This window comes from Caretta caretta, chromosome 8, assembly GCF_965140235.1.
Source record: "Caretta caretta isolate rCarCar2 chromosome 8, rCarCar1.hap1, whole genome shotgun sequence".
Taxonomy (NCBI): domain Eukaryota; kingdom Metazoa; phylum Chordata; order Testudines; family Cheloniidae; genus Caretta; species Caretta caretta.
Genome location: NC_134213.1, coordinates 20711670 through 20739380, shown reverse-complemented (window position 1 = coordinate 20739380; position 27711 = coordinate 20711670). Strand labels below are relative to the sequence as shown.

General features: G+C 42.8%; 2 protein-coding genes across 3 annotated transcripts; both read left to right on the top strand.

Moving 5' to 3' along the window:
* Positions 1 to 74: 74 nt before the first annotated feature.
* Positions 75 to 7379, top strand: RPL26L1 (ribosomal protein L26 like 1). The gene is made up of 4 exons (XM_048860350.2): positions 75 to 196; positions 1661 to 1833; positions 3200 to 3340; positions 7206 to 7379. The coding sequence occupies exons 2-4, from the start codon at positions 1666 to 1668 to the stop codon at positions 7332 to 7334; spliced, it is 438 nt and encodes a 145-aa protein (XP_048716307.1). The 5' UTR covers positions 75 to 196; positions 1661 to 1665; the 3' UTR covers positions 7335 to 7379.
* Positions 7380 to 10016: 2637 nt separating this feature from the next.
* ATP6V0E1 (ATPase H+ transporting V0 subunit e1) lies at positions 10017 to 24640 on the top strand. 2 transcript variants are annotated; one of them, XM_048860353.2, is made up of 4 exons: positions 10017 to 10217; positions 12911 to 12958; positions 19848 to 19979; positions 23675 to 24124. In XM_048860353.2, the coding sequence occupies exons 1-3, from the start codon at positions 10114 to 10116 to the stop codon at positions 19939 to 19941; spliced, it is 246 nt and encodes an 81-aa protein (XP_048716310.1). In that variant the 5' UTR covers positions 10017 to 10113; the 3' UTR covers positions 19942 to 19979; positions 23675 to 24124. The 2 variants fall into 2 exon arrangements, with proteins under 2 accessions (XP_048716310.1, XP_048716308.1); XM_048860351.2 differs by lacking the exon at positions 23675 to 24124 and adding an exon at positions 24138 to 24640 and having other exon boundaries at positions 10019 to 10217.
* The last annotated feature ends 3071 nt before the right edge of the window (positions 24641 to 27711 follow it).

The window sequence follows — 27711 nt, the reverse complement described above, 5'->3', positions numbered from 1 at the left end:
CTGCTTTTTGCTTTTGCAACAGCCGCCCTCCTGCTGCACTGCAGGTGCCGTATGGCTCGGCGAACACCTGGTGGCGCTGCTCACTTTTCCTCCCCAGTCTCACCCTTTGATTCTCGCGAGAACTTAGAGTCCGTAGGGCAGGCGGAAGCAGCGTCCAGTCCTCTTTCCTGGCCGCCATAGTGGAGCCAGCAGCGGGGTAAGGGAGGCGCTGGGGGGAGCCGCTATAATCCCCTGCCATCCTTCCCACGGGGCCTCGATCCCGTGCCCGGGGTGCTAGGGGGAGCTCGGGAGCCGTGCGGCCGACAGTGTAGTGCCTGTATGGGGAGCCTGGCGGGGCAGGAGGCGGCTCCCGGCTGCAGAAGATGCCTGGGGCCTTGGTGAGGGTGGGATTGCGCCCAATAGGGAATGGGAGGGTGGTGGAGGGAAAGCACAGCGAGCAACCCGTGTCCCCATTGCCCCAGGAGCGATCACCTGCTGGGGGCCTGGCCTTTTTCGGGGAGACCTGCTAGCAACCCCCTTGTTGGGGAAATGACTCGAGGCGGGGAGCCGAGATTAAAGGCCCCACGGTATAGTCTATTTCTCCGCGGTGAGACGGTGGGAGGCTGCACATCTCCCGAGGTGTCGGCCCCGGAGAGGGAGATGCTGCCCCTATTTTGGGGTGGAGGCGGCACATAAACAACCCAAGATTCTGCTACCCCTCGCTCCTATGTCATGTCTGGTGGAGTATTTAAAAAATGTGCACGTTGGAGGCTGTTCTGAGTGGTACTCGTAGACCCCAGATTCCCGTCACTTGTATGCCTCAGTTGTGATACTTAGTTTTTGTAACTGATTCTTCCTGATCTCTCCTTTCCTGTATTTTTTCTGCTGATGAGCTTTTATGTTGCGGCCTGCTGTTCCTGCCTCTTGTTTAGTTCCATGCTCTCTCACCTGCCACTGAGCTTGGCCAGCACTAAGCCTCAGTGTCCAGTATCTGATTTTTAATTGGGTTGTTTCAAAGCCCTGTCTTGTACTCATGTGCAACTCACTGCAAATTGGAACGCGGATTTGAGCATAGGCAGGTAGAGGGCACATGTTTCTATCACCGAGAGCTTAATATGCCTTTAAAACACTGAGCTGCTATGTGACGTTACTGATATTGTGGGGTGTCACAAACGTCGTGCTAAAATTCCAAGACATACTTGAATTACAGGACTGCTATATTCTCTAAACCTTAATTTTTCTCTTTAATAGAAGCATACAAAATGATGCAAGCCCCCTCAAATATCTAGGTTATGGCCACAATGGAAACAGAACTGTGCTGGTTACAACCACCATGCTTAATTATGGTTATTGCTAGCACAGTTTTCCTGACTGGTGTACACAGTGAGTTTTGGGTCAGAAGTAGTGCTATAGACTGTCAGGGTGATTGTTTATAGTATGGTTTTTCAGGAAGAACTCCCTCACCACATTGGTATGGGAACATGCTATATAACCTTGTAGCAAACCCAGGTTTGTGTTAATGCAAGCTAGAGATTTGTGGATGGAAACTAAAGTAAGTGCCTACAGGATTTTGTTGAAATCTAGTTGGAACTGTGTCATATCTAATATATGCAGAATTTCACACCAAGCTTGTTTTTGCTATAAATGCCTCAGAGTTTCAATTTTATGTTTCTTTGTGCAGCCAAAATGAAGTTCAATCCTTTTGTGACCTCGGACCGCAGCAAGAACCGCAAGAGGCACTTCAATGCACCCTCTCACATTCGCAGGAAGATCATGTCTTCCCCCCTTTCCAAGGAGCTAAGGCAGAAATACAATGTCCGCTCTATGCCAATCCGAAAAGATGACGAAGTCCAGGTAGGTGCCATTTTAGTCTTTGTTGTGAAATTTGAGTCTTGTGGACATCTTGTTTTATGTAGAATCTCTGCAGGAGAGATGGGCCAGACAACTTTAAATAGCTGTTAGGGCTTTGGAGTTAATCTCATAGCAGGCTAGGCTATGGTGGGGGAGATCTCAAGGAAAAAAATGTGTGGAAGACAAGTGTTTTGAGAGCCATACTTGGTTACAAGAAAAGGAGTACTTGTGGCACCTTAGAGACTAACCAATTTTTTTGAGCATAAGCTTTCGTGAGCTACAGCTCACTTCATCAGATGCATACTGTGGAAAGTATAAAAGATCTTTTTATACACACAAAGCATGAAAAAATGGGTGTTTACCTCTATAAAAGGTTTTCTCTCCCCCCCCCACCCCACTCTCCTGCTGATAATAGCTTATCAAAAGTGATCATTCTCCTTACAATAAGAAAAGGAGTACTTGTGGCACCTTAGAGACTAACCAATTTATTTGAGCTTGAGCTTTCGTGAGCTACAGCAGCTCCCCCCCCCCCCCCCCACAACCCCACTCTCCTGTTGGTAATAGCTTATCTAAAGTGATCACTCTCCTTACAATGTGTATGATAATCAAGGTGGACCGTTTCCAGCACAAATCCAGGGTTTAACAAGAACGTGGGGGGGGGACAAGGGGAAATATGCAAGTCATTATGCAAGATAACCTATTTCCCCTTGTTTTTTCCTACCCCCAGATGTTCTTGTTAAACCCTGAATTTGTGCTGGAAATGGCCCACCTTGATTATCATACACATTGTAAGGAGAGTGATCACTTTAGATAAGCTGTTACCAGCAGGAGAGTGGGGTGGGGGGAGAGAAAACCTTTTGTAGTGGTAAACACCCATTTTTTTCATGCTTTGTGTATATAAAAAGATCTTCTATACTTTCCACAGTATGCATCCAATGAAGTGAGCTGTAGCTCACGAAAGCTCATGCTCAAATAAATTGGTTAGTCTCTAAGGTGCCACAAGTACTCCTTTTCTTTTTGCGAATACAGACTAACACGGCTGTTACTCTGAAACCTGTCATACTTGGTTACAGGCCTCAAACAGGACAGATACAGAAAAAGGAGCCCTTTAATAATTTAAACTTCAAGCAGTTTAGAGTTCACTGAATCTAATTTACTGAAGGAGAAATACGCTTCCTTTCCATAATATTTTATATCTAGCTGAACATTATATTGCTCATACTATGAGCAATATATGAGATCTCACTGTAATGTTGCACACAAGGGGTAAAGGTGGGATTTCAGCCTGTGAAGATCTTACTATTATCTATGTCTGAGACTGAATTTGTGAAATCTGAGAAAGTTAAATGCTCTGGTTTTTTTTGGTCAGGTTGTCCGGGGACATTATAAAGGCCAGCAAATCGGCAAGGTAGTCCAGGTATACAGAAAAAAATACGTCATCTACATTGAACGCGTACAGCGTGAGAAGGCCAACGGCACAACAGTCCATGTTGGAATCCATCCTAGCAAGGTATAATACGTGCATGGGAACTGAAATTCCCCAAAGGAATTTCTGTTAGCTTTGGAAATAGGTGCAGTTTATAGAAGTAGAGTGCTGTCCTAGCACACACAGTAGTTTGAGAAGCCGTAGCACTGGCATAACTATACAGTAAGGGAATGTCCTAGTTGCAGTAGGGAAGTAGGAACCCGAATTTTGGGGTTGTTTCCTGCTGTGAATTGATTGACCATGAAGAAATTATTTGCATCTGAACTGCAGGGTCTTGTGAAAGGCTAAAACATTTTGTAAAATGTCCAAAAAGCTTGGTTATTTAAAAACAAAAGTACTGTTAAGCGCACATCCACATTGTAGTAACTGCCATATTGGGGGACACCCCCTGCCCCTCCCAACACACACACCAGTCCTCTTCAGTGGTGAAAATGGGATTGTCATACGTTGTGGATTGATCTGATCCATCCTTCAGCCTTCCCGTATGGCATTTCTGCCACTCTGATGGACGCATTAGAAATATCTAAATACACCTCCATAAATGAAGGAGTTGCTGCCAAGAAAAATATTGCTGGTTGAATCTGGCTTCAGCCTAACATGGTTTAAGGCGGTTTATATTCAGTGAAGATGAAGAAAATGCTTGTTTTGCTGGTCATAGACAGGCATTTAAGAATAATTAGGGAACTAATGAAATAACAGCAAACCTAGCTAGAAACCTAGTTTGAAGCAGATATAACAAGACTTTTGTCTGGCCCACACTGACCAGGCAAGGGTAGTTTTGAATGAACCCAGCTTAGCTCACGAAAGCTCATGCTCAAATAAATTGGTTAGTCTCTAAGGTGCCACAAGTACTCCTTTTCTTTTTGCGAATACAGACTAACACAGCTGTTACTCTGAAACCTCTAACAAACTGTATGTGATAGAGGGGAACAGAATTATATCCAAAGAACACAGTTTTGTGCCCAGAGACTGGGTTTGAGCTAATGGGTTCCACCACAAAACTCTACACAGTGGAAATAAGACCTCATCTCTAATGCATCACATCTACCATTCTATTCTAATGTATGTTCTTTTTGCACACTCATCATTATAGTAGCTGTGTGTCTTCCAGTAGTGCATTAAGCAAAATGACTAACATCTGTCATTCTTTCTCCCCACCCCCCAGGAAGATGTTGATTTGTACTTAAGAGTGGAAAGTAATGAGTTTTCTAATGGTCCTTAGTTCCTTTAGGAGTTAATTCCAGTCTTGGGCCACCCACCAAGAAAGCAGTGTCTCCTAAGGAAGCTCTGTTTCCATAAGGAAATTACCAGCTGCATATACAAAAGAGGAAAAAGGACAGTCTGGCTATGTAGTAAACTTCTAGGGCAGGGGTTCTCAAACTTCATTGCACTGCAACCCCCTTCTGACAACAAAAATTACTACAGGACCCCAAGAGGGGTGATGAAAGCCTGAGTCTGCCTGAGCCCCGTCGGGCTTCATCCCCAAGCCTGGGCCCCAGCTGGTCTAATGCCAGCCCTGGCAACCCCTTTTAAATTGGGTCATGACCCACAGTTTGAGAACCGCTGTTCTAGGGGGATAGCAGGAATTCTGCAGTTTTCTGCCTCTCACTGTAGCAGGAGGATTCCTCCTCTTGTCCCATTGATGTTGCATTTATTTCTTCAATGCTGGCAGGAGCAGAATGAATACTGGCTAGATTGTACAGCCCTACTTCAGATCTGTGCGGATGTATTAGAACTAGATCCCAGAGTTGCATTTTTTAAAAGCAAATAGTATCCAAATATTGCTTGATGGGAGATACAGTAGATATCTCATTAACTCACTACTTCACAAATTTAGGGGTTTATGTATCTGTTTTTTCTAGCACTGCTTATTGTTCTTTTAGCACTGCTTAATCCAGTTCTGTTACTTCCTTGCCAGTTGGGAAGGCAGAAAAGTAGTAGGCTGCTGCAAGGGTCTGGAAACTAAGGTGCCCATTGAAAACTCTTGTGTGTATCACTGTCTTATTATGAAATAACTTCAGAAATCTGGAAGCAAATTGAGCATGGCAAGTAATCACTAATGTACCCATGTGTTAATAAGATTTGATAACTGCCTGGCCAGACTGCAACCTTCTGACAGCAGTCATATGTTTACAGCACAGCACACACAGGTTGATGGCTCTTGCATTCCAAGAAAGGGGACCAGTAAAATTGTATTTGGAATGTTGTCTGCTGTTTGCATGACAAACTTTTTCCATTAGTATTATTTCCCAGATGCTTTCTATCCACTACGCAAACATGGGACGATTTTAGTGCTATTCTTTAACTTGCTAACAGACTCAGAGCTGAACTTGGTTTGAAAGATATTTAACTGTACAGTGTACAAACAATGCCGTTTGCTGATCTTGGGCTGGTTGTGCTATTTAGTGAATCTCTAAAAGAGAGAACTTTATTCAAGGCTGGAGCATGGGAAATGCAGATTTATAATTACAAGAAAGCCACCTTTAATCGAAATGTTTGAGAATCTACCTATGATATACTGCCCAAGATGGTCCTCTGTTGAATGGTTTATTTGTATAGACCCAGTATAAGTATGAAATTATATTGACCATCAGTTATTGCTACTTTTCTTTAACCTATTTTATTTATAATCTTTGTCTTTAAACTGGTCAACGTATTGTTTATATTTTGAAAATATTCTGTATTGAATAAATGGATTGGCCATGCTAAGTATTTTGTTGCTAAACCAATAGCACAGCCAACAGCAGCAGTGTTTTCCAAAATTATGGGGATATCTCATGTGCCCTGTAAAGAGGGAGTTGTTACTGTGGACACCTTTGCTTAAGTTGCTTATTTTTGGTACTTATGCTAGTGAATGGTGAAGGAAGCTCTCTGAAGGTGTGATCATTACTTGTAATCCATTTCAGTTCTGCAAATATGGTGTCAGTTTAGATGGTGTAATGGCCACTAGCTTCAAATTCTATATATCCCAGCTTGATGCAAGTTGTGAATTTTACATTTGCATATTTGTTTATCAGATAACATTCTTTAAGACTTTGAGGAAAACTCTGGATAGTAGAGCAGATGCAGTGAGGGAACAGCAGGGAAAGGGTTAAAGCATATAGTCTTTTTAGCCATAAGCCACATATTTTGTATAGCATCTGGTTGAACCTCAATCCCTGATTGGGGTCTGCAGGTATAACAATAATACAAGCAATAAACTTATGTATCTCAGTGATAATTTTGTCCTTTGGCTGGCTGGTTCGCAATAACCTTAGCACCCACAAAACGTCTACCTGTAGCTAAGACAAGTTTAAAAGTAAAATCTATCAGTTCAATTTATCACAGCACACTAGGGCTATCAATTCCCAAGTACCTGAATATATGTCTATTTCAGTCCATTGTTATATGCAGACATGTTGAACCCAGGATATTACCCCACCTACTTCGTCTATTTTAGTCCATGAATACACACAATTCTAGAGCTTGTTCAGCGTGCTGGCCTTTGTGTTCCAGTTTTCCAATTCACATGAAACTCAGATTAATGCCTCTTGTTCCTTTCCGCTAGTTCTCATATGCTGTGTATTAAGAGGACCTGACTGTCAGTGGGGAGGCAGTTCTAAAAGATCTGTGAAGCATTTGTGGGCTGTTTGTTTGTTTGTTTTGTTTTTTGTGAGGGACAATAGAAAAAAATTTTAATTTGCATTATCCTAGAATCCTATATAGTTTTGAAATGTGCAAGAACAGCAATATCTGAGCTACAACTCTAATCAAATTAAATGATAATGCTGGGAATTTAATAATGCCAGTAGGTTTAACTGTGATACTCCCAAGGTGTTAGGATGGTACAGTTCTCTGCCAGAGTTTGTTTTAATATTACAGATTTTTATTATTTCTCCTTTTTCTCTAGGTGGTGATCACTAGGCTAAAACTGGACAAGGATCGCAAAAAGATCTTGGAACGCAAAGCAAAGTCTCGCCAAGTTGGCAAGGAAAAGGGCAAATACAAGGAAGAAACCATTGAAAAGATGCAAGAATAAATGGTCTCCTGTGTGTCACCCATTAAAAGAACTGCTAAAATGAAACCTATTGTTGTGTGTTCTACTTTTGGAAGCGTTGGTACAGTCTGTCTGGATTGGTGTTATTCTTCATACCACTTTCACATGTTAATATTGGATGCTCAGAAAAGCACTTCTACTAATTAAAAGAACACTTCTTTTATCCATTGGATGCTTTAAATTGGTTAAAGCAGATTTAGTATCTTCTCACCATGCATGCACATTGGTTCTTGTATTCCTTTATGTAGTACAAGAGATGTGTATGACATTTTACAAAGCCAGTAAAGACAGACGCTATACCTAAGAGTTTACAATCCAAGAAATCAAGAATAGTAGCAAGAGTTGATGCAGGGGGGAGGCTGTAAGGACAACTGGGGAGAAAGCACATGTGGCTAGAATAAATAGTGCATATATTGGGTTTTTTCTCCTCTCCATCTCTATAAATGAAACTTTAAGACATGTATAAAACCATGAAGGAACGTAAGTTATTTGATTTGAAGTATCACATACTTGGCAAAATAAGTGGGAGAAATTGGTCATGTTTTTAGTCTACAAAGTGTTGTTTTCAAGGCAGATGAGTGCAGCGCTTGCAACCACAGGCTCTTGCACGAGCCAACTTTTGTCTTCAAAGAAGTAAATAGACTTGTCTGCATATTAGTTTTACACTGGCATATAATGAAGTGGAAGTAAAAGAAGACAGACCAAGGTATTAAAGTACCCTGTTGTGGTAGCTTTATTTTAGTTCTGTGCAGTTACTGAGTTGTGATGTGCCTTTAAATTATTACTGAAGTTTGAGAAGAGGCTTCCCTCATTTTCAGCACTTTGTGAAATTCTACCAGTAGTTGTCTGTTCTAGCTATTTTTGAGAATTTATGTAAGTAAAACATAATTCCATGAGCTTTGACATGAATGTAATAGAAATGACTGAAAGCTGTTGCAGACTGGTGAAAACAGTTCACTTTTACTGGATGGCTAACTGGCATAGCGAATGACTTATCAATCACTGATAAGCTTGGACAAAAAATCCGGCCCCTGCCTTGAAGATTTACCATCTAAAATATGGGAAGCAGTGAGAATCCAGAGGAAAGATTAATTTGGAATGTGTTTAATAATTTGGAGACTGTTGCATAAATTGAGGCTTCATCCTAGTCTCTTTAGGAATGTCTACATTGCAGTGTATGGCTGGCCTGTGCAAGTTGACTGGGCTTATGTGGCTGTCTACTGCAGAGATAGATGAGCCTGAGCTCTGGGACCTCCCATCTCACTGTCCTAGAGCCTGGGCTCCAGCCCAAGCTGGAACATCTACAAGGCAATTAAACAGCTCCTTAGCCTGAGCCCAAGTCAGCTGGAATGGCCAGTCAGCTGGCATGGCTAGTACAGACATACCCTTGTAGACCTATTTCCACACGTACAAACACAGTGCTTAATCTACTTTAGTTTCTGTTCATGTGGGAATGGATCAACTCTATTGACATGGCCATGTTGGATAACTTCTGGGAAGAGTATTTCCACTATTTTAGCAAAACAACTAGTCCACCTCTATCCTTGGATCTTCACAGCATGTTTTGAAACAGTATTTATCTCAAATTTTAGAGGGAGAAAGTGAAATGCAAAGTCGTCCAGGGAGGCAGAGTGAGGTCTGTGAAGTGAATCCCAAGTTACTTGTTCTAATCACTGCTTTAGACCAAAGGGCCGCTTTTCCACTGATATGAGTGTGATAGGATTATCTTCACATTCTCCAAATGTATATATAGTCCTATGTGTGCTGTATAAACAAAGGCCCATCAGTTTTGTTATGGGGTCAGATAAGGCCTTTGCTACAGGAGGTGCTGTACAGAAGTACAGTCTTTGCCCTTACAATCTAAGATTTGAAATGCAGAATCTAAGCTGAAACCACTTCACACGGACAAAGCAATTGGACTTGATGCTCCTGCAGCTGAGCGCACCCTTAGAAGAGTTTCGCTAGCTGTTCCATTTCTTCGGGCTTCTTGTTTTAAACTCAATTCTCGAGGGTACAGCTTGCCCTCCTCTACTCCTACAGCTCCTGGCACGGTGGGGTCCCCTTTCTTGTTTAAGCCTAGAGTCCATAGGGCCTGCTTCGCACGGCCAGGCAGTGGGAATCTATCTGCTCCCTCTGCCTCCTGTAGATGTGCAGTGAGGAATGAGCAGCGGGGTTGCGGGCTTGGCGATTGGAGCCTGCCCTGCTCTGTCCTCCAGCGGTGCTGGGGGACTGCCCGCCTTACCTCTCTCGCTGAAAGGTATCAGGAAGTCGCCGGGCGAGGCCTAGCGGCCGCCTGCACCACCCCCAAACTGGACTGGCGCTGTGCTGCAGGAGGCCTGAGCTCCATCCCGCAGGTGGTGGCTGCGGAGCCGTAGGCACCAGCTATTCCCAAGGGCGGTGCCGGGAAACCGGGGTGTCCTGCTGGGGGAGGTGGGGAGAACACAAAGCCAAAAGTGCGCAGGGACGCCCGCCAGGCCGGAAGGCGGGGCCTCGAACTGCCGAACGGCCTCGCTAAGCCAGCCGCGCAGACGTCGCGAGCCCCGTCCCGGGCACGCGCGTGCCTCGCCCTACTTCGGGCCGGGTCGAGCGCGGGTTCCGGGCGAGGGCGGGCTCAAGCCAATGTCACGTGCCGGGCGCTGGTTGGTCGGCGGGGCTGGGGCGGGGCTCCGCGAGCAGCTGTGGTGGGGGCCGACTCCGAGCTGAGGGGGACCGCGGAGTGGTGCTGTCGCGAGTGTGCCAGAGTGAAGCCCCCAGCCCAGCCATGGCGTACGGCGGCCTCACTGTGCCCATCATCGTCATGAGCGTTTTCTGGGGGATAGTCGGCGGCATCCTGCCCTGGCTGGTGCCCAAGGGGCCCAACCGTGGGTGAGTGATGGGCCGCCGGGAGAGAAGCGGAGCGGACCCTGACCCCGACCCCGTCCAGGGCTGGAGAGTGTCGGCCGGCTACCCTCCCTCCGGCGGCGGAGAGCTCCAACGAGGGAGCCGGTCCCGTGGGGAGCTGACCCCGTGTCCCCCCTACCCTGACTGGGCAGGGCAGGGCCGCTCCTTGGGGGGTGGGGGGGCTGTGAGGGGAAGAAGGCTCCTGAGGCAGCGCTGTGAGTCTGGCCTTGCTGTGGTGGCCGCCGTGGCCCCCCGCACCCGGGGAGCGGGTCTGGCTCTTTCTTCCCCTGGGGCCTCTTGTCCTCTTCGATTTCAGTTGGAGAACGGGCGTCGGGGCCTTCCCCCTTCAGCTCTCCCCAGGCTGGGTCTCCCGTCCCGTTACCCCGGTAAAGCCTGTGGGGATCCTCTCTCTCGGGCACCTGGGCAGGGCATAGTCGGTAAAACCAGCGAAGGGCCCTTGGCAATGAGTATCTCGACCCTCCTATAATACAGCAGCCGTCCCAGGGGTGGGGGTCCTGCTGCATCTCAGTGGCGCAGACAGAAGTGGTCTTGTGCCACTTGCTCATCGTAGTTCCCTTTTTATTTATTTTTTGTGTCTGATTGAATGTGTGTGACTTGCCCCTCCTGAGCAGAGTCATGTGATGGGGGGCGCGGACTAATGTGCTGCTTTCCTGTGATCGCTGACCATCTGCGGGGACTGAGCCTGAGACCCCATATGCAGCTGCTGTTACAGTGTAGATTTGTTCAGCTTCTTTTAATGACACAGGAACATTTTTCTCTGTACATCCTGCTGACTGGAATGCTCTCCCTGTATTTATCCACCAAATCATAAGATGTGGCTGTTCTGTTCATATGTACTTGGGAAGGGGCAAGTCCGCTCTTAGGATGAAGGGGCACATAAGCACCTATCATCAGGGTTTCTCAGGACAAATTTTTTGGCGGCCTCAGAGTGCGGCCACCAACTCTTGCTGGTAGCTGCTGTCATACCTTTTCTAAAATACTTAATTAGCTTTGGGAAAACCCTATAAATGTGCACAAATACATGTCCAAATCATTGCAATTTATTTATTGCTAGCTAGTAAGTCTGCTGTGCAAAGTGATACTAACAAACATATAAGTTTCACTTTACACAGCAGACTTACTCAGCTCTGGCAAGCCTGGGGACAAATGAAGCCCCAAATGGAGGGTCGCGGGAGGCAGCAGGGGTGATGGGGGTGGGTGGGGGAGGCAGTGGGGGGCTGAAGCCTGAAGCCCTGCAGCCAGAGCCCAAAGCCCTGCAGCTGGAGGATGGGGCCCAGGGATGGAGCCCGAAGCCTGAGGCTGAAGCCCAGAGGCTGAGCCCCACCACCCCTGGGAAGGTGGGGAACTCACCTGCTGCTCCAGTGTGTGCCCCAGGTGTCTCCAGAGGGGGGCAGGGTCCAACCCTTGCTGGCAGCCCAAGCAACCAACACCAAGGCAGTGCATCCAGGAGCAACAGGGAGGAGGAGGGGCTGCTACTTTGCCCCCCACACCTCCATCCTATGATGCTGTGGCTGCAAGAATTGAATAATTTATTTGCCCAATTAACACCACCATTGTCTTCTTGTATATAATATATAGACCATTCACTGTTTTGCATCTCTAAAATTTCTTGTACAATGTATTTGAAAGATACTGTATACATTATAATTGTATTGTGCTTTAATTTACTTTTTAGAAACACCAGCATTAATGTTAAAGTTACTATTTATGAGCAGATCTATGTATTTTATAGCTTGAAAAGCCAAAGCAAGTTACTTGATCTACCTATTTCCAGTGCTGATTAGGATTTTTATTATCTAGGTTGAACTCTTCTTACAGAACTAAAAACCTACATATAGAGGAATTCCTCTTTTTTATTTAAAAAAAAAAAGTCATGACACAGAATACCCATCTTCCATTGAGCTACATGGTCAGAACATATGACTCCTTCTTGGAAAACATAATTTTCCCATCTATATGGGATTTTGAAATGTTTGTTCAGCTACGATTTTACCGCTACAGCTTCAGTTGCTTTATTATCATTTTAGTAACACCTGTTCTGACAATCCCCTCCAATAAGGATCTTCCCATTCTGGGCAACCGTCATATTATCTCCAAGATTTTGTTTGTCCTTTGAAGATCTTTAATTTTACAATAGTTACAGTCAACAGGATTCACTTTAAACAAAATAATTGGCTCTTAATTTCGTGGTTTTCAGTGAGACTTTCTGCAAACAGAGTGTCCAGATGAAGAATTCTATATACTGTGCCTTTGGGTGTTCACGTATAAATCTAACAGAAAAGGTGCTTTAGGATTTGGTTCTGATTTACTATATAGAAACAATTGTAACAAAGAAGGAAGTTTATTACATGAGATCTTCTCTTTGGAAGTCTTTTTAGACAAGGCTGTATGGTCTTGTGCTTTGTATTTAAATATTTATACTACAAAAAAAAGAGATGCTTTTATTTGCAAATGGCAAACTAAGTTTGTGCAGAGTCCTAGGTTAGAGAGGCACATCTATCTTCTAATTATACTGTTACATTACAAGAAATTAGATTGTCATGAGAACATTCATATTTTGAGTCACCTTGCATGTGATCAAAGCCAAATGCATTCTTAGGTTTATTTTCTGTGCCTATGACTCTTAATCAGTTGTCTTTTCCTATTTCTTTCTGCAGTGTTATCAACACGATGCTGGTGACCTGTGCTGTTTGCTGTTACCTCTTGTAAGTATAAATAATGCTTCCCTCCTAATAATGGCACAGCTTATAAAATGAAAAAGGCCTCTTCAGTGAATAAATGTTTAGGGGGAAATTTTCAGAGCACCAAAGGGATTTAGGAGCACAACTCCCTTTGAAAGTCAGTGGAACTCATGCTCCTAAATATCTTCAGCAATCTTGAAAAAATTCCCGTTAGTGGATAATATATTTAAATGAGTCTGGATGAGTGTTATTCTCTGACTTATACCCAAAGTCTTAGTACTTTTATATTGATTTATCTTGGCTATTGCTTTCTGTTCTACAGACCTTGAGTTATTCAGCTCGAGCCTCTTGAGGGTTTCTCAGTTCTCGAATAATTTGTATTAATTGTAATAACTGTTTGTGTGTACCTACTATGATAGAGTGGCAGGTCAACTATGCCTAAATCCTTTGAGGTGCTAAGAGCCCTTGACTTCCACTGAAATCAATACTGTGCTCCTTGATTACGCCTTATTTTATGGTATTAATAACAATTCTTTCTTAGCCACCTAATGAGCAGCTTCTGCGCTCCTGTGAACACTTTGCAACCCTTTTTGCTTCCTATATCATCTTTTCTTGTCAATAAATGGATGAGTTATAGGTACAGTCTGCAGTAAAAACCCTTAATTCTGTGAAATGATTTCTTCCTCTTGATAGGGCCTTGTAATTGAGATCAAAATATCTTTCAGGCCATTTCTACACAGCACTTTTTTTTTTTTTTTTTTCTACAAGTACAGACTGGTACAGACAGTAAACTGACATACCTGTTGTGGGTACAACTTGCTAGGTGACTTGTTCATAATTCAATGACCGAACATTGGGAGTGTTCACACATTCTCTAGTTGCAAACCATCACTCATAACATACCATGGTGATGAGCTTAATATAAATAACCTCTTAGAGGGATATATCTCAATTTCTGGGATTTTGAGTGCAGGGATTGGCAGCACAAAGCCATATTTTTAGTGTCTGCATTATTTGTAGTACATGGCATGTTTAAAGTAAGGTCTGTCTTGTTCCATCTTGAGCTGGCTTGGGACACGAGCTTGTGTGGGTTTAGCTTGGTTGAATGCTGTGATATGCAGGTTTTATACAAGCAAGGTCCAGTTTCTATTTATGGTTAAACAGGCCTGAAGTATTTCACATGTGAAGCCTTATGGAATCTGCCTCCTGACTGACTTTTAAAAACATGCTAGACCAGGACATATCCTATTTTTAAAAAGCCATTTTAAAAAAAAATCTATATTTAAATATGAAAAGGTGTCTGTACATAAGCACTGGGAGCCCTGTCCGTCGCACTTGCAGTTTATATAGGAATAACCACCTAGTAACATAGTTATGCTCTCACAAAATATATACTAACCTAACTTGACTTACTGGCTGAACAGCAGAACATACCCTTAGGGCTTTTGATGCATGCCATCAAATAGATAGCTTAATATAAATGTTAAGTTATTTCTTGTGTGGGTATCTGCCTATTTAAGGATGAGTACCTGGACCATGCTGTCTTGTACTTGTGGAAAGCAAGTACTAATTGTGGTAGGGGAAGCTGGGTGTTCTAAGAAATGCCTAAGAGTAGATTTTAATACTTAAATTAGACCAAGACTTGGCTGTCAGAGAATTACTGGATGCAGTGTAATGAGAAGCCTCTACTGATGAATTTTCAGCTGGCATATGTGGGAATTGTATTCCACAAAATGTTAATGAAATCACACACTCATACACTTAACTGCTGTGAATTCATGAAGGTGATTATATAGAAAGTCACTGGAGGCATCTTTATCCAACTTCCTTAGACTCTATGTGTAAACACGAATATTTGCCAGATTAAATATCCATAATGTGTTCCTTTTATTTCACCATGAAAATTACATTTAGACTATGAGCAGATGAAGTAAATTATGATTTGAAAGAAGAGGAGCATAATATGGCTGTAGCATCTTGATTTTAGAGAGATTCAGAGCTCCTAATAGAGGAAGCATACTGCCTCTTTCTAGGGAAATGTGAATGGCTTGTTTATTTGTATTTAGTAGCAGTGCTGTGGTCCCAATAATTTGAATTTTGGAGTGTCACTGAGTCTGCTTCTCAGGTTCGTAGAGATCCAGTGCATTGTGAAGTAATCAGGTAGGCCCTGGCAAGACTGCTATCTACTGTACATGTGTACAAGTGAAACTGAGAAGCAAAGTCCTCACTTACACTAGTAACTCTTTGCTGTGTTTGATGGTCTTTGGGGCACAGTGATTCTGCCCATTTAGCTTTGAGGCACTGTGCTTGTCTCTGCTTTCTAGTTTGATTTATTTATTTATTTTAAATCAAACAGAAAGTTTGAGGAGAGTAGGAATTGGGATTCCAGATTTCTGACTTTGGCCCTGTCACTGATTTGCTTTGTGGTCTTGGACAAGCCACTTAAGGCTAGCTTTTTTTTTAGGTACTGAGTACAGGCAGTTCCCCTTGAAGTTAATGAAACTTAAGGGTTCTCGGAATCCCTGGAAACTAGGTTCTTTACTTTTCTGTGCTTCAGACTCCTTATCTGTAAAATGGAGATATTTACTTCACAGAATGACTGAGGCTTGATTGAATGCTTTGAAATCCTCAAACAAAAGGTGGTTGTGGAAGTATTGAAAGAGGTTAGCAATTGCTGTACCTGGAATAGGGCAGTGATAAAACTGCTCTTCATTAAAACGTCTTGTAATCTGCTCTCGTGTGTTATTGAATGAAGGATAGATTATTTGCATTTATTAAAATTGTCAAACATGTTCCCAGGATTTATTTGCTGACATTCTCAGTTGCACCCTGCAAAAAAGAAAAAGCGGAAGAAGCTAAAGTCTTCATACGTGATGTCTAAGGCTATGCGTACACTACGGACCTTACAGCTGCACCACTGTAAGGTCTCCTGTGTAGCCACTCTATGCCGGCAGGAGAGAGCATTCCCACTGGCATAATTAAACCACCCCAATGAGCAACGGTGGCCATCTTGGTGAGATCGCGTCTCCCGCCGACCTAGCGCTATCCACACCTGCGCTTTTGTTAGTGAAACTTATTTTGGTCAGTGGAGTGACTAGCAAAAGTTTTGCCAACAAAAGTGCTAGTGTAGACAAAGCCTAAGTGGCTTAGTGAATACACAGTCAATCATATGGAATTTAGATTCTATTTTTACAAATGTGGAGGAGAACTGATGTCTCTTCTGATGCTCCAGGGTGGAATTGCCTTGTGTTGCATATTTATGGATTTTTTTTTTTAAATAGTTTCTGGAAATGTTGCACTTACATTCCATTTGTTAATCCTATTGGAGCTTTGGGATTTCAGATGAAAGGTTCTTTGTGTGAAAGTATTTATTATATTGGTATCAGAGTCAAATTTGATGTTAACTGCACTGTCACAAGTGTAGTCCCCTGTACTTAAGATTCTCCTGCAAGGACCTGTCACTCTGCTGAAGTGGCTGTTCCTCGTCATACAGTTTTTACAAAACTTTTATCCAGAAATTCTGGACTAAATAAAATGCAAGTATAAAAATTATTATAATTTCTTTTAACTTTTGATAGTGCCAGTCTTAATGAAGTTCAGTTTTGTAACTATTAAATGCCACTTAACTACTTGGCACTAGCCAAATACATCCACATTAAATTGAATTTATTCCAATTTAATCTCCATTAAACAGCAGTCATTCCCATTCAATAAAATAAACTGGCTTCCTCCGTGTGGAGTTGGTAGGGGTCATCCAAATTAAGCTTATTGACTGTGCTGTACAAATTTGGTTGCTTTATGGGAAACTTTACACAATTTACTGTATATCCTTTTGTGCATGTGCTGTATGCTGTACCTTGCTAAAAGAAGTGTAACCAAAACCTCAGGAGCATGGTGAGACTCAAAGCAGAGTATGTAGTGGTAGTCTTTCTTTCTTTCTTTCTTTCTTTTTCTTTTTTAAACAGAAGAAAATTGTTCCATTTTTGTAATAATCTTAGCTCATAAAGCTGTACGAGCAAAGCCTGAAATGTCCATTCCAGGTCTTTTTTTCCTATTGTCTTTTCGATAAGAAGTTTTTCTTTCTGTAATTCCTTCCATCAAAGACCCAGGGTGCTCCGCCACATCTATTTTGAGATCACCGAAGCCACCTCTGAGGTAGAAGATATTATCTGTGTAGGAGCACACAGCAGTAGTACCCAGTGATTCAGAATAGAGAGTTTGGAACACTCCATCAGTTGCATCTGCAGGAGAATTCTGGGTGGGCTGACTGTAATTACCCAAACTGGAATCTAAATAGAAACCAGAACCTGAGCTCTTACTCCGCTATAGAGAGAGACAGATTGTAGTGCTCAGCCCATTAGAATGGAATTAGAATAAAAATTGCTCTGAAGTCTATACAGTAATAAAATGACATGGTTATACTTGATCATGATGGACCATCATTTCTTTGAGTTAGCATGATAATTAACACTGACTGTTGCAGGAGGTAGCATGTGGAATGTAACAGCACTAAAACATTAGATGTTGGATATAGAGGTTTACTTTATTATGCTCTGATAGAGTTTCGTGTAAAGCAGCCCTGTGTAAGATAAATGTGTGTGGAGAAGCTTTCCACAGTTCTGTCTTTCAAAGCACTGAACCCTGTGCTCCCCTACCTTCTACTACTGTGTTCTCAGTGATCAGACCCCCAGCACTGCAGGGAAGTAATGAAGCTAAAGAACAATCTGTAATGGCACTGCGCTTCAGAAGTTCGGTAAACAGCATGGTCCTAACAAATAGCTTTTGAAACCAGTACAGTGTTTGCCTAGAGCCTAATTGTACAGCTGTGGACATGTCAATATTCAGAATGCACTTCCAGCTCATTTATTTCACAGCAGTTCTGGGTCTGATCTCAGTGAACATAGGGAGAGGTCTGGGCATGTATGTTGGTGTCTGGGGTTCCTTTCTCTGCACAGTGTAAAGAGGCAAATTATCCTATTACAGCAATCAACTGTTTCTGTCCTTCCCCCCCGCCTGTGTTAGTTCAGGAAGTTAATGACAGTTAGTACAATGCACTCTGGTACCCCTCTAATCTGCCTTTTGTATCTGAAAAATAACTTGTAAGTGGGCTACACATAGAGTTCTGGTGATGGAGGGGAGAATTTCTATCAAATCAATGAACACTTGAGGGATTTGCTTGATATAGTAAAAGGATTAGGCTAAGTTCAACATAATGTGTGTGATGCTGAGCGACCCTTTCCCTGCAGTAGCTAGGGATAACAAAATAAGTATTCTGGCTCTTCAGTTTACAAGTGAGAATGAATTGCTATTTTCCTACTGGTCCTGAGTAGACATTTACCCACTTCATAATATCCATTGTGCATATCAGCATGAGTGACTGGCCTCAGTTGTTGATTTACACTCAGAATACTATTGAATGTGTGAGGAGTGAGGGGTTGTTAGCATACTATGGGCACAGCATTTGCTTGACTTTAGCTAGTGTCCTACTTAATCTTAGTGTTTAAAATAATAATAAACCCCCCTAAAAGCAACACTAAAATTTACAAATATTTATTTTGTCAGTGCCAAGAGGATTGACCTTCCTTTTATCTAACCCTGCATCTTTTGCCTAAGGCTTCTGTAGCCATTTTGAAGCTGATCTGACCTGCACTTCATTTGCTTGTTAAAGCATCCAGGTTTATGTGGAATTTTCCATGACTGCCTAAGCACTTTGATGCATTTTGTGGCAGCTCCCAGTCAAAGCTGCTCTGCTTTTTCTCCTCCTCACAAAGAGTCTACAAAGAGCAGATGGATAGGTCAGTATGTTCACTAAACATGTTTATATCGTTAGTATTTTACATAGATCTAAATCCATGAAAATAAGGTTTCTTTGTCAATATTACAAATTCAGAAAAAGCCAAAGCAAGTACATCTTATAATACTGAAATATTTATTTCTGTTCAGCTTGCCTGGATATTTTCCACATCCCAGATTCCTCTTGTTCTGCATTCTGGCTGTGGTTTCTGCTGAGTTAGTCTGTCAGCTGCTCTGAGGGAGAGGCTGCTGCTAATCTGGATTTTGTTGTCATTGACATTGTTTCAGTAGCTTTGCACCTCTTTGATCTAGACACCCATTTCTCTGACTTCCGTTCTAAATTTGTTCTATTTTTATTCTTACAAGAATTATATTGGGGGCTGGTGGTTTGAAAGTGTTCAATACATTTCATTAAGACCTTTTATTGGATCGTAATGTTCCTTGTAAAGCCAAGCCTAGTATCTCTGATTTTATGGGGGGGATGTCTCAGACACAGAGATTAAGTGATTTGGCCAATGTTGCATAGTAGGTCAGGAATTTTCCAATTCCTGTTCCTTCGTTTTAACTGCTAGATTGTACTTCCATCCCTCAATTTAATCTTCGTTGTAATGTTTATTGGTATAAAAGAGGTTCTGCTTCAATTCAAATTTCATGTATATTCTGTATATCTAAACATTTTGGCACAGTTATGGTTAAAGTAAATGAGACGCATACTCCTTATTTGGAAGGTGATGTGCTTTAGTAACTCTCCGTGCCTTGTACTGCCATTCAGAGAGGCCTTGAGTAGCTCTGGAGGCAGTGTTGTTGGAACATGGGCCCAGAGGATGGGAATGTGTCCCAGAGCGCTTCACCTTTCAAGAAGAAACTATTAAATCCAACTGACAGTGTCACTTTAAATTGAACAAGATAGTTCTCAGTCCAAAAATGCTAGTCTTCTGAGGTGTAATACAGTGCTAGAGCTCTTTCATCTGTGTCAGACTTTTAGGAGTTTAGCCTTAGCAGCATTTTGACTTGGTGTTAGACCTTTTGCAATGTTGTCTTACCTTCTCCTGATACCCTTTATGCTTTGGCCAAGTCATCCATACTTTTATGTGTCTTCTTTTTTTTCCCCCTCTTTCAGTTGGCTGATTGCGATCCTGGCCCAGCTCAACCCTCTCTTTGGTCCACAGTTAAGCAATGAAACAATCTGGTATCTTCATCATCAATGGCCTTAAGGATGTCTGTCCTCTGTGCTGCCTTTTCTGTGGACGAGGTAAATATGGTTGGAGACCTTCTCCAGTTATGTCTTTGGGTTTGCTAAATGCTCAGTGAAAACTTACACAATAGCATGGATAATGGGTGGGCAGTTTCACAAGAGGAAGCATCTTTTCGCAGTCTGTAACAATGAAGGATTTGAGTTTGGGACTGGGTGCTTTAATCTCATTTGGAGACTGAGATGTTAGAACTAGGATGCTTGATTTCTGAAAAGATGGGGAGGGGAGTGCCACACCATGTGACAGCAGGTGGTGTTGAGGGAACCATCTGTTCCTCCTTCTAGCAACAAAATGAGAGCCCTGAAAATGGGTATGGGAAGGGGGGGATATCTTTTTTCTTTAACACCTATCATAAGTTGGTTTTCTTATTTAACAATCATCAAGTGCTTACACTATTATGGTTGAGGCGACCCGACCATCTTTCTGCAGACCAGGTAGTCCTCCCACCTTAACTGTCCAGAGTAACATTATTATCATTTGTATTATTGTTGTGCCTAGGAGCCCCAGTCATGGACCAGGACCCCATTGTGTTAGGCCCTATACAAACACTGAACAAAAAGACGGTTCCTGCCCCAAAAATCTTACAATCTGAGGGCTGGTCTACACTACCCATTTAGGTCAACATAAGGCAGCTTACATCTGCCTAATTATGTCAGTGTCTACACTACAGCCTTGCTCCCACTGATGCAAGAGCCATACTACACTGACATAATAACTCTACCTCCATGAGAGGCATAGGACTTATGTCAGTATAGTTAGGACAACGCAATGTCTGGATAGACGCTGCGTTACTTAAGTTGGCTGTTGATTGTCTTGTCAATTTTACGGCAGGAGCCATGACATTGACGACAAAGCAGGGCAGCTATAGCCCAGGGTCCCTCCTCCCACTTCCAGCGGGCAAGGGGGAGGTGAGAAGCCCTGGGCAGTTCTCTCCTGTTCAGCCCCTCCCCTTGCCCCCCACCCTGGGTGGCCTGCCAGGAGCCTGTGGAGCAACTGGGCTCCTGACAGGGAGCTGCCAGCAGAGCTGAGGCGCCGGGCTCTCTGCTCCCCACACTGCCCCCTTAGGTCGTTGCAAGCCTTCCTGGTGAGGACGTGCACCACTGATCCAAGGAGGGTAGTGTGGACATACAGCCACCACCGTATGCGGTGATGCAGGTCGACCTAATATAAGTCAACTTAAATTTCTAGTGTAGATGTACCCGAAGTATGAGATGAGACAGTATTTGTCAGCATGCCAGCAGCCTAACCATTGTCAGGTTTTTTGTATTGTGGCAAAGGGGAGTTTTAAGGAGAGTAGTGAGGTAGTTTTGCAGATGTGTATAGAGAGCTTCCCCCCAAGCAGGTGGGGCAGCATGGGAGGAAGCACAAAGGTGCTTATTTGAAAATGTAACAGTTGCGTAAGAGAGGCTGGTATCATAGGCCGATTAGAGGCAAGAGTCAACAGCAAATGAGAGATGATGGGTAGAGTGAGAATAGATGGTGAAAGTCCTTGAAAATAAAGATGAGCAGTTTGTTTGATGCAGTACAACTCTCCTCTCTAGGAAGTCGGTGCAAATGACCAGAATGATTCTAGGTCGCTCATGACAGTGTGGGAGCACTACCCCATAAACTTGCAAACCAACGTGGTATTTTTAGTGCTGGCCAACAAGATAAATAAACCTCGTGGGCACTAGCTGAGCAGTGCTATGGGAATACCTCTTGAAGCTTCTGCTGGACACATCAGAAACCATCACCAGGACTGAATGGTTTTTGGAGGCACAATTAATCCAGGCATCCTCTTTGAAGGGCTGGATTTGGGAGCAGGAGATGTAAATGGTGACTTGCTGTTCAAACAAGAACAGTGGGGACCAATTCCATGACTTTGTTTTTTATGCTGATCAAACTGAATTAATAATTCAAAGCACTGTGTTCTACTGCCTTTGTCTTGCAGCTTTAATCCCCCCTCACTACTATAATTTTCTGTTCTTTTGAAAGAGTTGAACAGCAGTATATGGATGATAGCTGACATTGCCACTCAATTGGATGTTGGTTGTAAAGCTTGTTGAGTACCAACCCTTAAGCAAAACTCTAGTGTTTCCAAATCAGGCCGAGCCTGACAAGTATCAGACTGTGGTGTATGTAAGTCTCTGTTTGCTAGTTTTTCAGTAGAAGCCAAAGGTAGGCTGGGATCTGCTGCAGATAGAAAGCTCTAACAGTGTACAGTGGCCAAGCTGGATTTGTTTTGTGTGATTGTGCTGGGTCTTGTTTCTGCTGAGTAATGACCTTGACCACAGGCAGAAAGGCTGGCATATTCCCAGAAGGCCAGGGGATTGGAATTGGAATATAATCACCTGCACAGAGTGGACACTTGGAACTAGAGGGTGGGACTTGCTTTTAATTAATAATGAACCGTCTGCTCCATGGTCTGTGCTGCCACTAGCAGCTGGAACAAGCTGGAGTGAGAGATGGAATCTAGACTTGGCTATCCGGAAAATATCTATTGGAAGATGTTTCCCTTTTAGTGGAGTAGCATCCCAAAGCATTATAAATAAATTGGTACTGAGGAAAAGAAGGGGGATTAATATCTGATAGAACAGGGGTGGCAAAATACAGCCTGCGGGCTGGATCCGGCCCGTCTAACATTTCTGTCTGGCCTCCTCTGCTCCCTTGTGATCTCCAAGTCCGGGCCACTAAAAGTCCTGCGGCGCAGCGGGGTGCTCAGGTAGGTTGCCTGCCTGCCGTGGCCCCACACCACTCCCGGAAGCGGCCGGCTGCTGCTGGCACGTCACTGCGCACCCCTGACAGGGGAGAGGCGGCTCTGTGTGCTGCCCTCCACCCCCAGCACCATCCTCACAGCTCCCATTGGCCGTAAACCGGCCGCAGCCACTTCCAGGAGTGGCATGGGGCCATGGCATGCAGGCAGCCTGCTTGAGCCCTGCTGCGCCGCCGGCTGGGAGTTGCCTGTGGTAAGTGCCTTCCAACCAGAGCCTACACCTCGCACCCCTGCCCCAAGTCAGAATCCCCTCCTGCACCCAAACTCCCTCCCAGACCCTGCACCCAATCCCCTGCCTCAGCCCGGAGCTCCCTCCTACACCATACTCCCTCCCAGAGCCCACACTCCTCACCCTCTCCTGCACCCCAACACTCTGCTCCAGCCCAGAGCTCCCTCCTGCACCCAAATTCCCTCCCAGACCCCACATTAATATAGTAGAAATGTGCGGCCTGTGACGACTTACCAAAATTCGTGGAGTGGCCCCACTGCGAAAATTATTGCTCACCCCTGTGATAGGATGACCAGAAAGTCCCTCATCTGAGGGAAAGGTGGGAGAGTGAGTTGGAATCCAGTCAAATGATTGTCAGAGAATCCAAATTACTGACTGAGTGCCTTTCTGCTTGACTGCTTGTGATAAGTAGCTATAAAGCAACTTGTGTGGGTTTTTAACCTTCAGTTTGCATGGTGTGTCTGAGTTACACATGTGTGTTCTTGCCTGTATGAACAGAAGAAACATGTAATAACCATGCTTGGTATTGATCAAGATTACAACATGGTTTTCTAAGCATCTTTTACTGTCCAGAGGTAAGAAACTTTCTAACATGCTTGGCCAACCACAAGCATGTTGACAGGGCCGCAGGCTGGAGCAGACTAGCTAAGAGCTCCAACCTTGATTAGGCTATTGAGGAGTACCAATCTCTTGCTTGTCCCTTCTGCCATCAGTGTACCGATGGAGCCACACAACCTTCAGTGGGCTTCTGCTTGGCAAGTTCTGGAGCAAGATTGCAACTGAAAGAGATCTTGGATGTGCATCCCTGGCGTTACTTTGAAGATTCTGTGCACACACTACTAAATTCCAGGGCACCCGCCAGAATTCTCATCAGGCCCACTTATAAAACTGCACAACTTCCCAGGTGGTAGCTTCTAATATGACCGAATTAAACATGATAAATGTACTAACACCACAGATTATGCTGATTTGGGGATAGATCTCTGCAGAAAGAACTTTCAAACACCCAAGCAGATGAATTCTGTCCATACTCTGTAGTTATTTGGCCACAACTGTTCCTTTACAGCATAGCATCTTCCTAGAAAGCAAACAGCCATGGTTAATTCACTGAGCAGCTCTTCAGCTAGTAAATTGCCTCGATGAAAAAGAGTGACTGACTTGCTTTTTGCTTTGCAGGTAAAGAACATATTTCCTCTAGATGTAAAAGCTACATTGATCCAAAGATGCCCTTGACATAGCTGATTGGATACCAAACCTGCTTAATGCCTTAATGTTTGTATTGTGCTTAAAATGGCTTGTTCAAAGCCCTATATTTTTCTCCTGGTTTCCTTTTATGCTGTTTAACGATGTGCCTAATACATAAGATTTATACCTCCTTTTCTGTGCTATAAACTTCTTGTTTCGATTACACTTGAAATTTAAGTTCTAATTTTTTTTTCTGGGATATGTGAGTTTGAGGGCAGCCCTCTTCCTTGTCCTATGTGTTGCTCATTCTCCATGAGCTTTATGAAACTTCCATACACTAGGCTGCAAAAAATAAAGTGTGCAATAAAACTGGTGGCTGGGAGATGCTGCCACATGTTTGGCATTTATTTTTACAATGGATTGTATTCTCAAAAAGTTTATTCCCCTGTACACAGTAATTTAAGATTAAAATGAATCTGCTGCTTTATGTGAAACATTCTTGGGAAGCATCTAATGGTTGTATAGTTATTTTGGTTTTGGGTAGATTTCTGTAATGTTAATTTTGCTTAGTTAGTCAAAGAGTTCAACTTTAGAAACTTTCAGAGCTTTCAATATGCCTGTATCTAACATTGCCTGTTATTTCACTATGCCATCTGAATGTAAGAGTTCTTATCCAGCTGACTCCAACTCTCCAGCTGGTGGTCTATACTGAGGGAAATTACTTGGTTGCTTTCTCTCTCAATTCTTTCTTGTAGTGTTTCAAGCTGTTCAATTTCAGTATGTATATTTTCCATGATATATAGTAAAGGCCTATGACAAAATAGAGCTTGGTGCTTTGGGCTAAAGCACCATCAAGAAAATCACTGTTAGAATAATAAACTGCCTTAAGTTATGCTTCAGCAACCAACCCTACCTAATGCTAAACACTGCAATCAGGAAAAAAAACCACTAGATATAGATAGATATATGCATGTGCCTTAGAAATAGACATTCTCTGAAAGATCCTTCAGCATAAATGAGTTCCAGAGCCGAGAATCCCTCACAGAAAGCCCTATTACCTGATGCTGGGAATTTGATCTTGGAGATAAGATGGCCAGTTTCAGTGAGGCATAAGTGGAGATACTGTTACTTGGCTAACCTGATCCAGGACTTTTGTGGTATTGATGGTATCAAACCCTTTGGATTGACCCAGTACACAGCAGAAAGCACAAGGACTACATTTTGTACTAGCTGATGCTTCCACGTAGTCCTCAAAGGTGTTCTAATTCTAAACCGAGATCATGCTAATCCTAGGTCAAATGTGAAAAAAGACAACTGGTGAAAGCCATATATATCAGCTGGGCCTCCATGAGGAGAGATTGGAAACCACTGAGGTGCAGGAAATGGGGAACAAACCTCTTCTATGCAGGGTATAATCAAAATCCCAGTTCATGCCTACATGAGTTTGACACACTTACCCTCCTTCCTATTTAAAACATGTCCAGGATTTTGTGACCAGTGCAGTTAACCACATCTATACAGAGCTGGAGGGGCATCTCCATTATACACAAGCCCCAGATACAGTCTGTTATGAAGATATTCACCACTTTGTGTTACAAAAAACACAGACAGGTGTTAGCATGAATGTATTATAGCCTGAGCAACAAATGATGAGCCATGCTGGGGAACAGGATATAATTCAGCACTTTTACAAAATTAACTACTTGGAGGTATCAGAATGAGGAAAGTGGTGGATTGGTGAAGTGGGAATCCATGGCAATAGTCACAAAGCAGACTTTTGTGTAGGTAAATAATATTCCTATTAATTTATTCCCCAAAGGAGGAGTATACAAGTTGGTTAACTCCATGCAAATTTTTATGAAGTCTCTTCTTAGTTTCAGGGAGAATCTCGTTTTAAAACCAGCAAAAAACCAGAATTTTCCAACATGTGCATTCCATGAAGTGGGTTTTAGCCCACAAAAGCTTATGCTCAGATTTGTTAGTCTCTAAGGTGCCACAAGTACTCCTCGTTCTTTTTGCTGATACAGACTAACACAGCTACCACTCTGAAACCTGTCACCATTTTAAAACCAGGCAACTCCGTTTTCTTGTATCCATAGACTCCTCTCCCCACTTTGCCATAAGGTAGAGGGCTGCTGTGCCCAACTTGGATAGAGACAATGTTAAAAGCTTGACACCTGTGGTGGTTGCTAAGCACTAATACTTAGGGCTGTCTAAAGCTATTGACTTTGGCTTCCTGTAGACATGCAAAAAGCCATCCAGGACTGTGTTAACTCATTGCACCCATTTAGCAGACAGCATGATAGTAATCAAAGAGAGGTCCGCATAATACTCATTTAAAAAAAAAATGCAGGTACCTCCAAAGTTCTTCACATTAACTATCTGACAGCTGTCTCAGAGAGGAAGTGTTAGCTCACCGTGCTGATGCATAAAATAAAGGGAAATTCCTCAATCTGGTATGTGTTTTCTTCAGCTGAATTTCTGAGGCTCACTCAACTGGACTCTGGAGATACTTCTCTGCTTCAAAGTCATCACAGGTGAAACCCATTCCATGAACTTTATTCTTTTTATCTCATACTTTGTACATTAACAGGTAGCTTGAAGCCCAAAATGTAAATTATGTAAAAGATTTACAAAACTGCCTCTTAACACCATTGTTTTTTTCCTGCCATTTAATACAACGTTAAGTATAAAACTAGACCGGCTAACCTTGCTGATTATTTTCAAGTTGTTTTTAAATTTGGTGTCTCTTCAAGATTTCCAAGTACTGTTTTCTCTCTGAACAAACCTGATTTTTTTATTTTGATGCTGTTGTTTCTGTTGATCTTGTCTTGCTAACAGTTATTTTTACAATAATATTTGAAATTAATAAAAATGAATTTTTTAAAAATGTAAACAGCAGTTCAAACTGTTTGGATTTAGATTTTTTTCTGAACTATTTGCAACCCATACAATGTGGCACTATAGTGTGGGTAGATGAAAACCCAAAAATGAAACCAACTATAAGCAGACTAATAGAGCTGTGCAGAGGATGAAATTCCATGTCCTAATGGATTTTGAAATTTGACTTCATTCCAAATTGAAATGAAACCCCAAAATTCCAAAATCCTTCATCAAGGAAATTTTTTAATAATTGTTTTGGATCAATTAAAACATTTTTCAATTTTGTCTTTTTAAAATTATGTGCGATATAAGATACAAAATTTAAAAATGCACAACGAAAAGTCATTTCAAAACAAAAAAAAGTCTTCTGAAAATGTCAAAACAGGACATTTTGACGTTGGAATTTTTTCGAGTTTTCTTCTGAAATGAAATTCCATTAAAACTAAATCAATTTTTGTGAAGTATTTCAATTTTGACAGAACTGAATATTCCTACAGAATATGGCTTTCTCTCTTTCTGCAACCATCTCTACAGATGACTATTTTGTCCTATTTGTCTGCTTCTCTCTTCGCTTCTTTCCCCACACTGTGCTGTGCAATCCAGACCAGTGACAGGCTATCAGCCTTCCTCTGCAACCTGGGGTGTCTCCCAGTGCTTTGCTGCTGGGGCTCCTCACAAACAG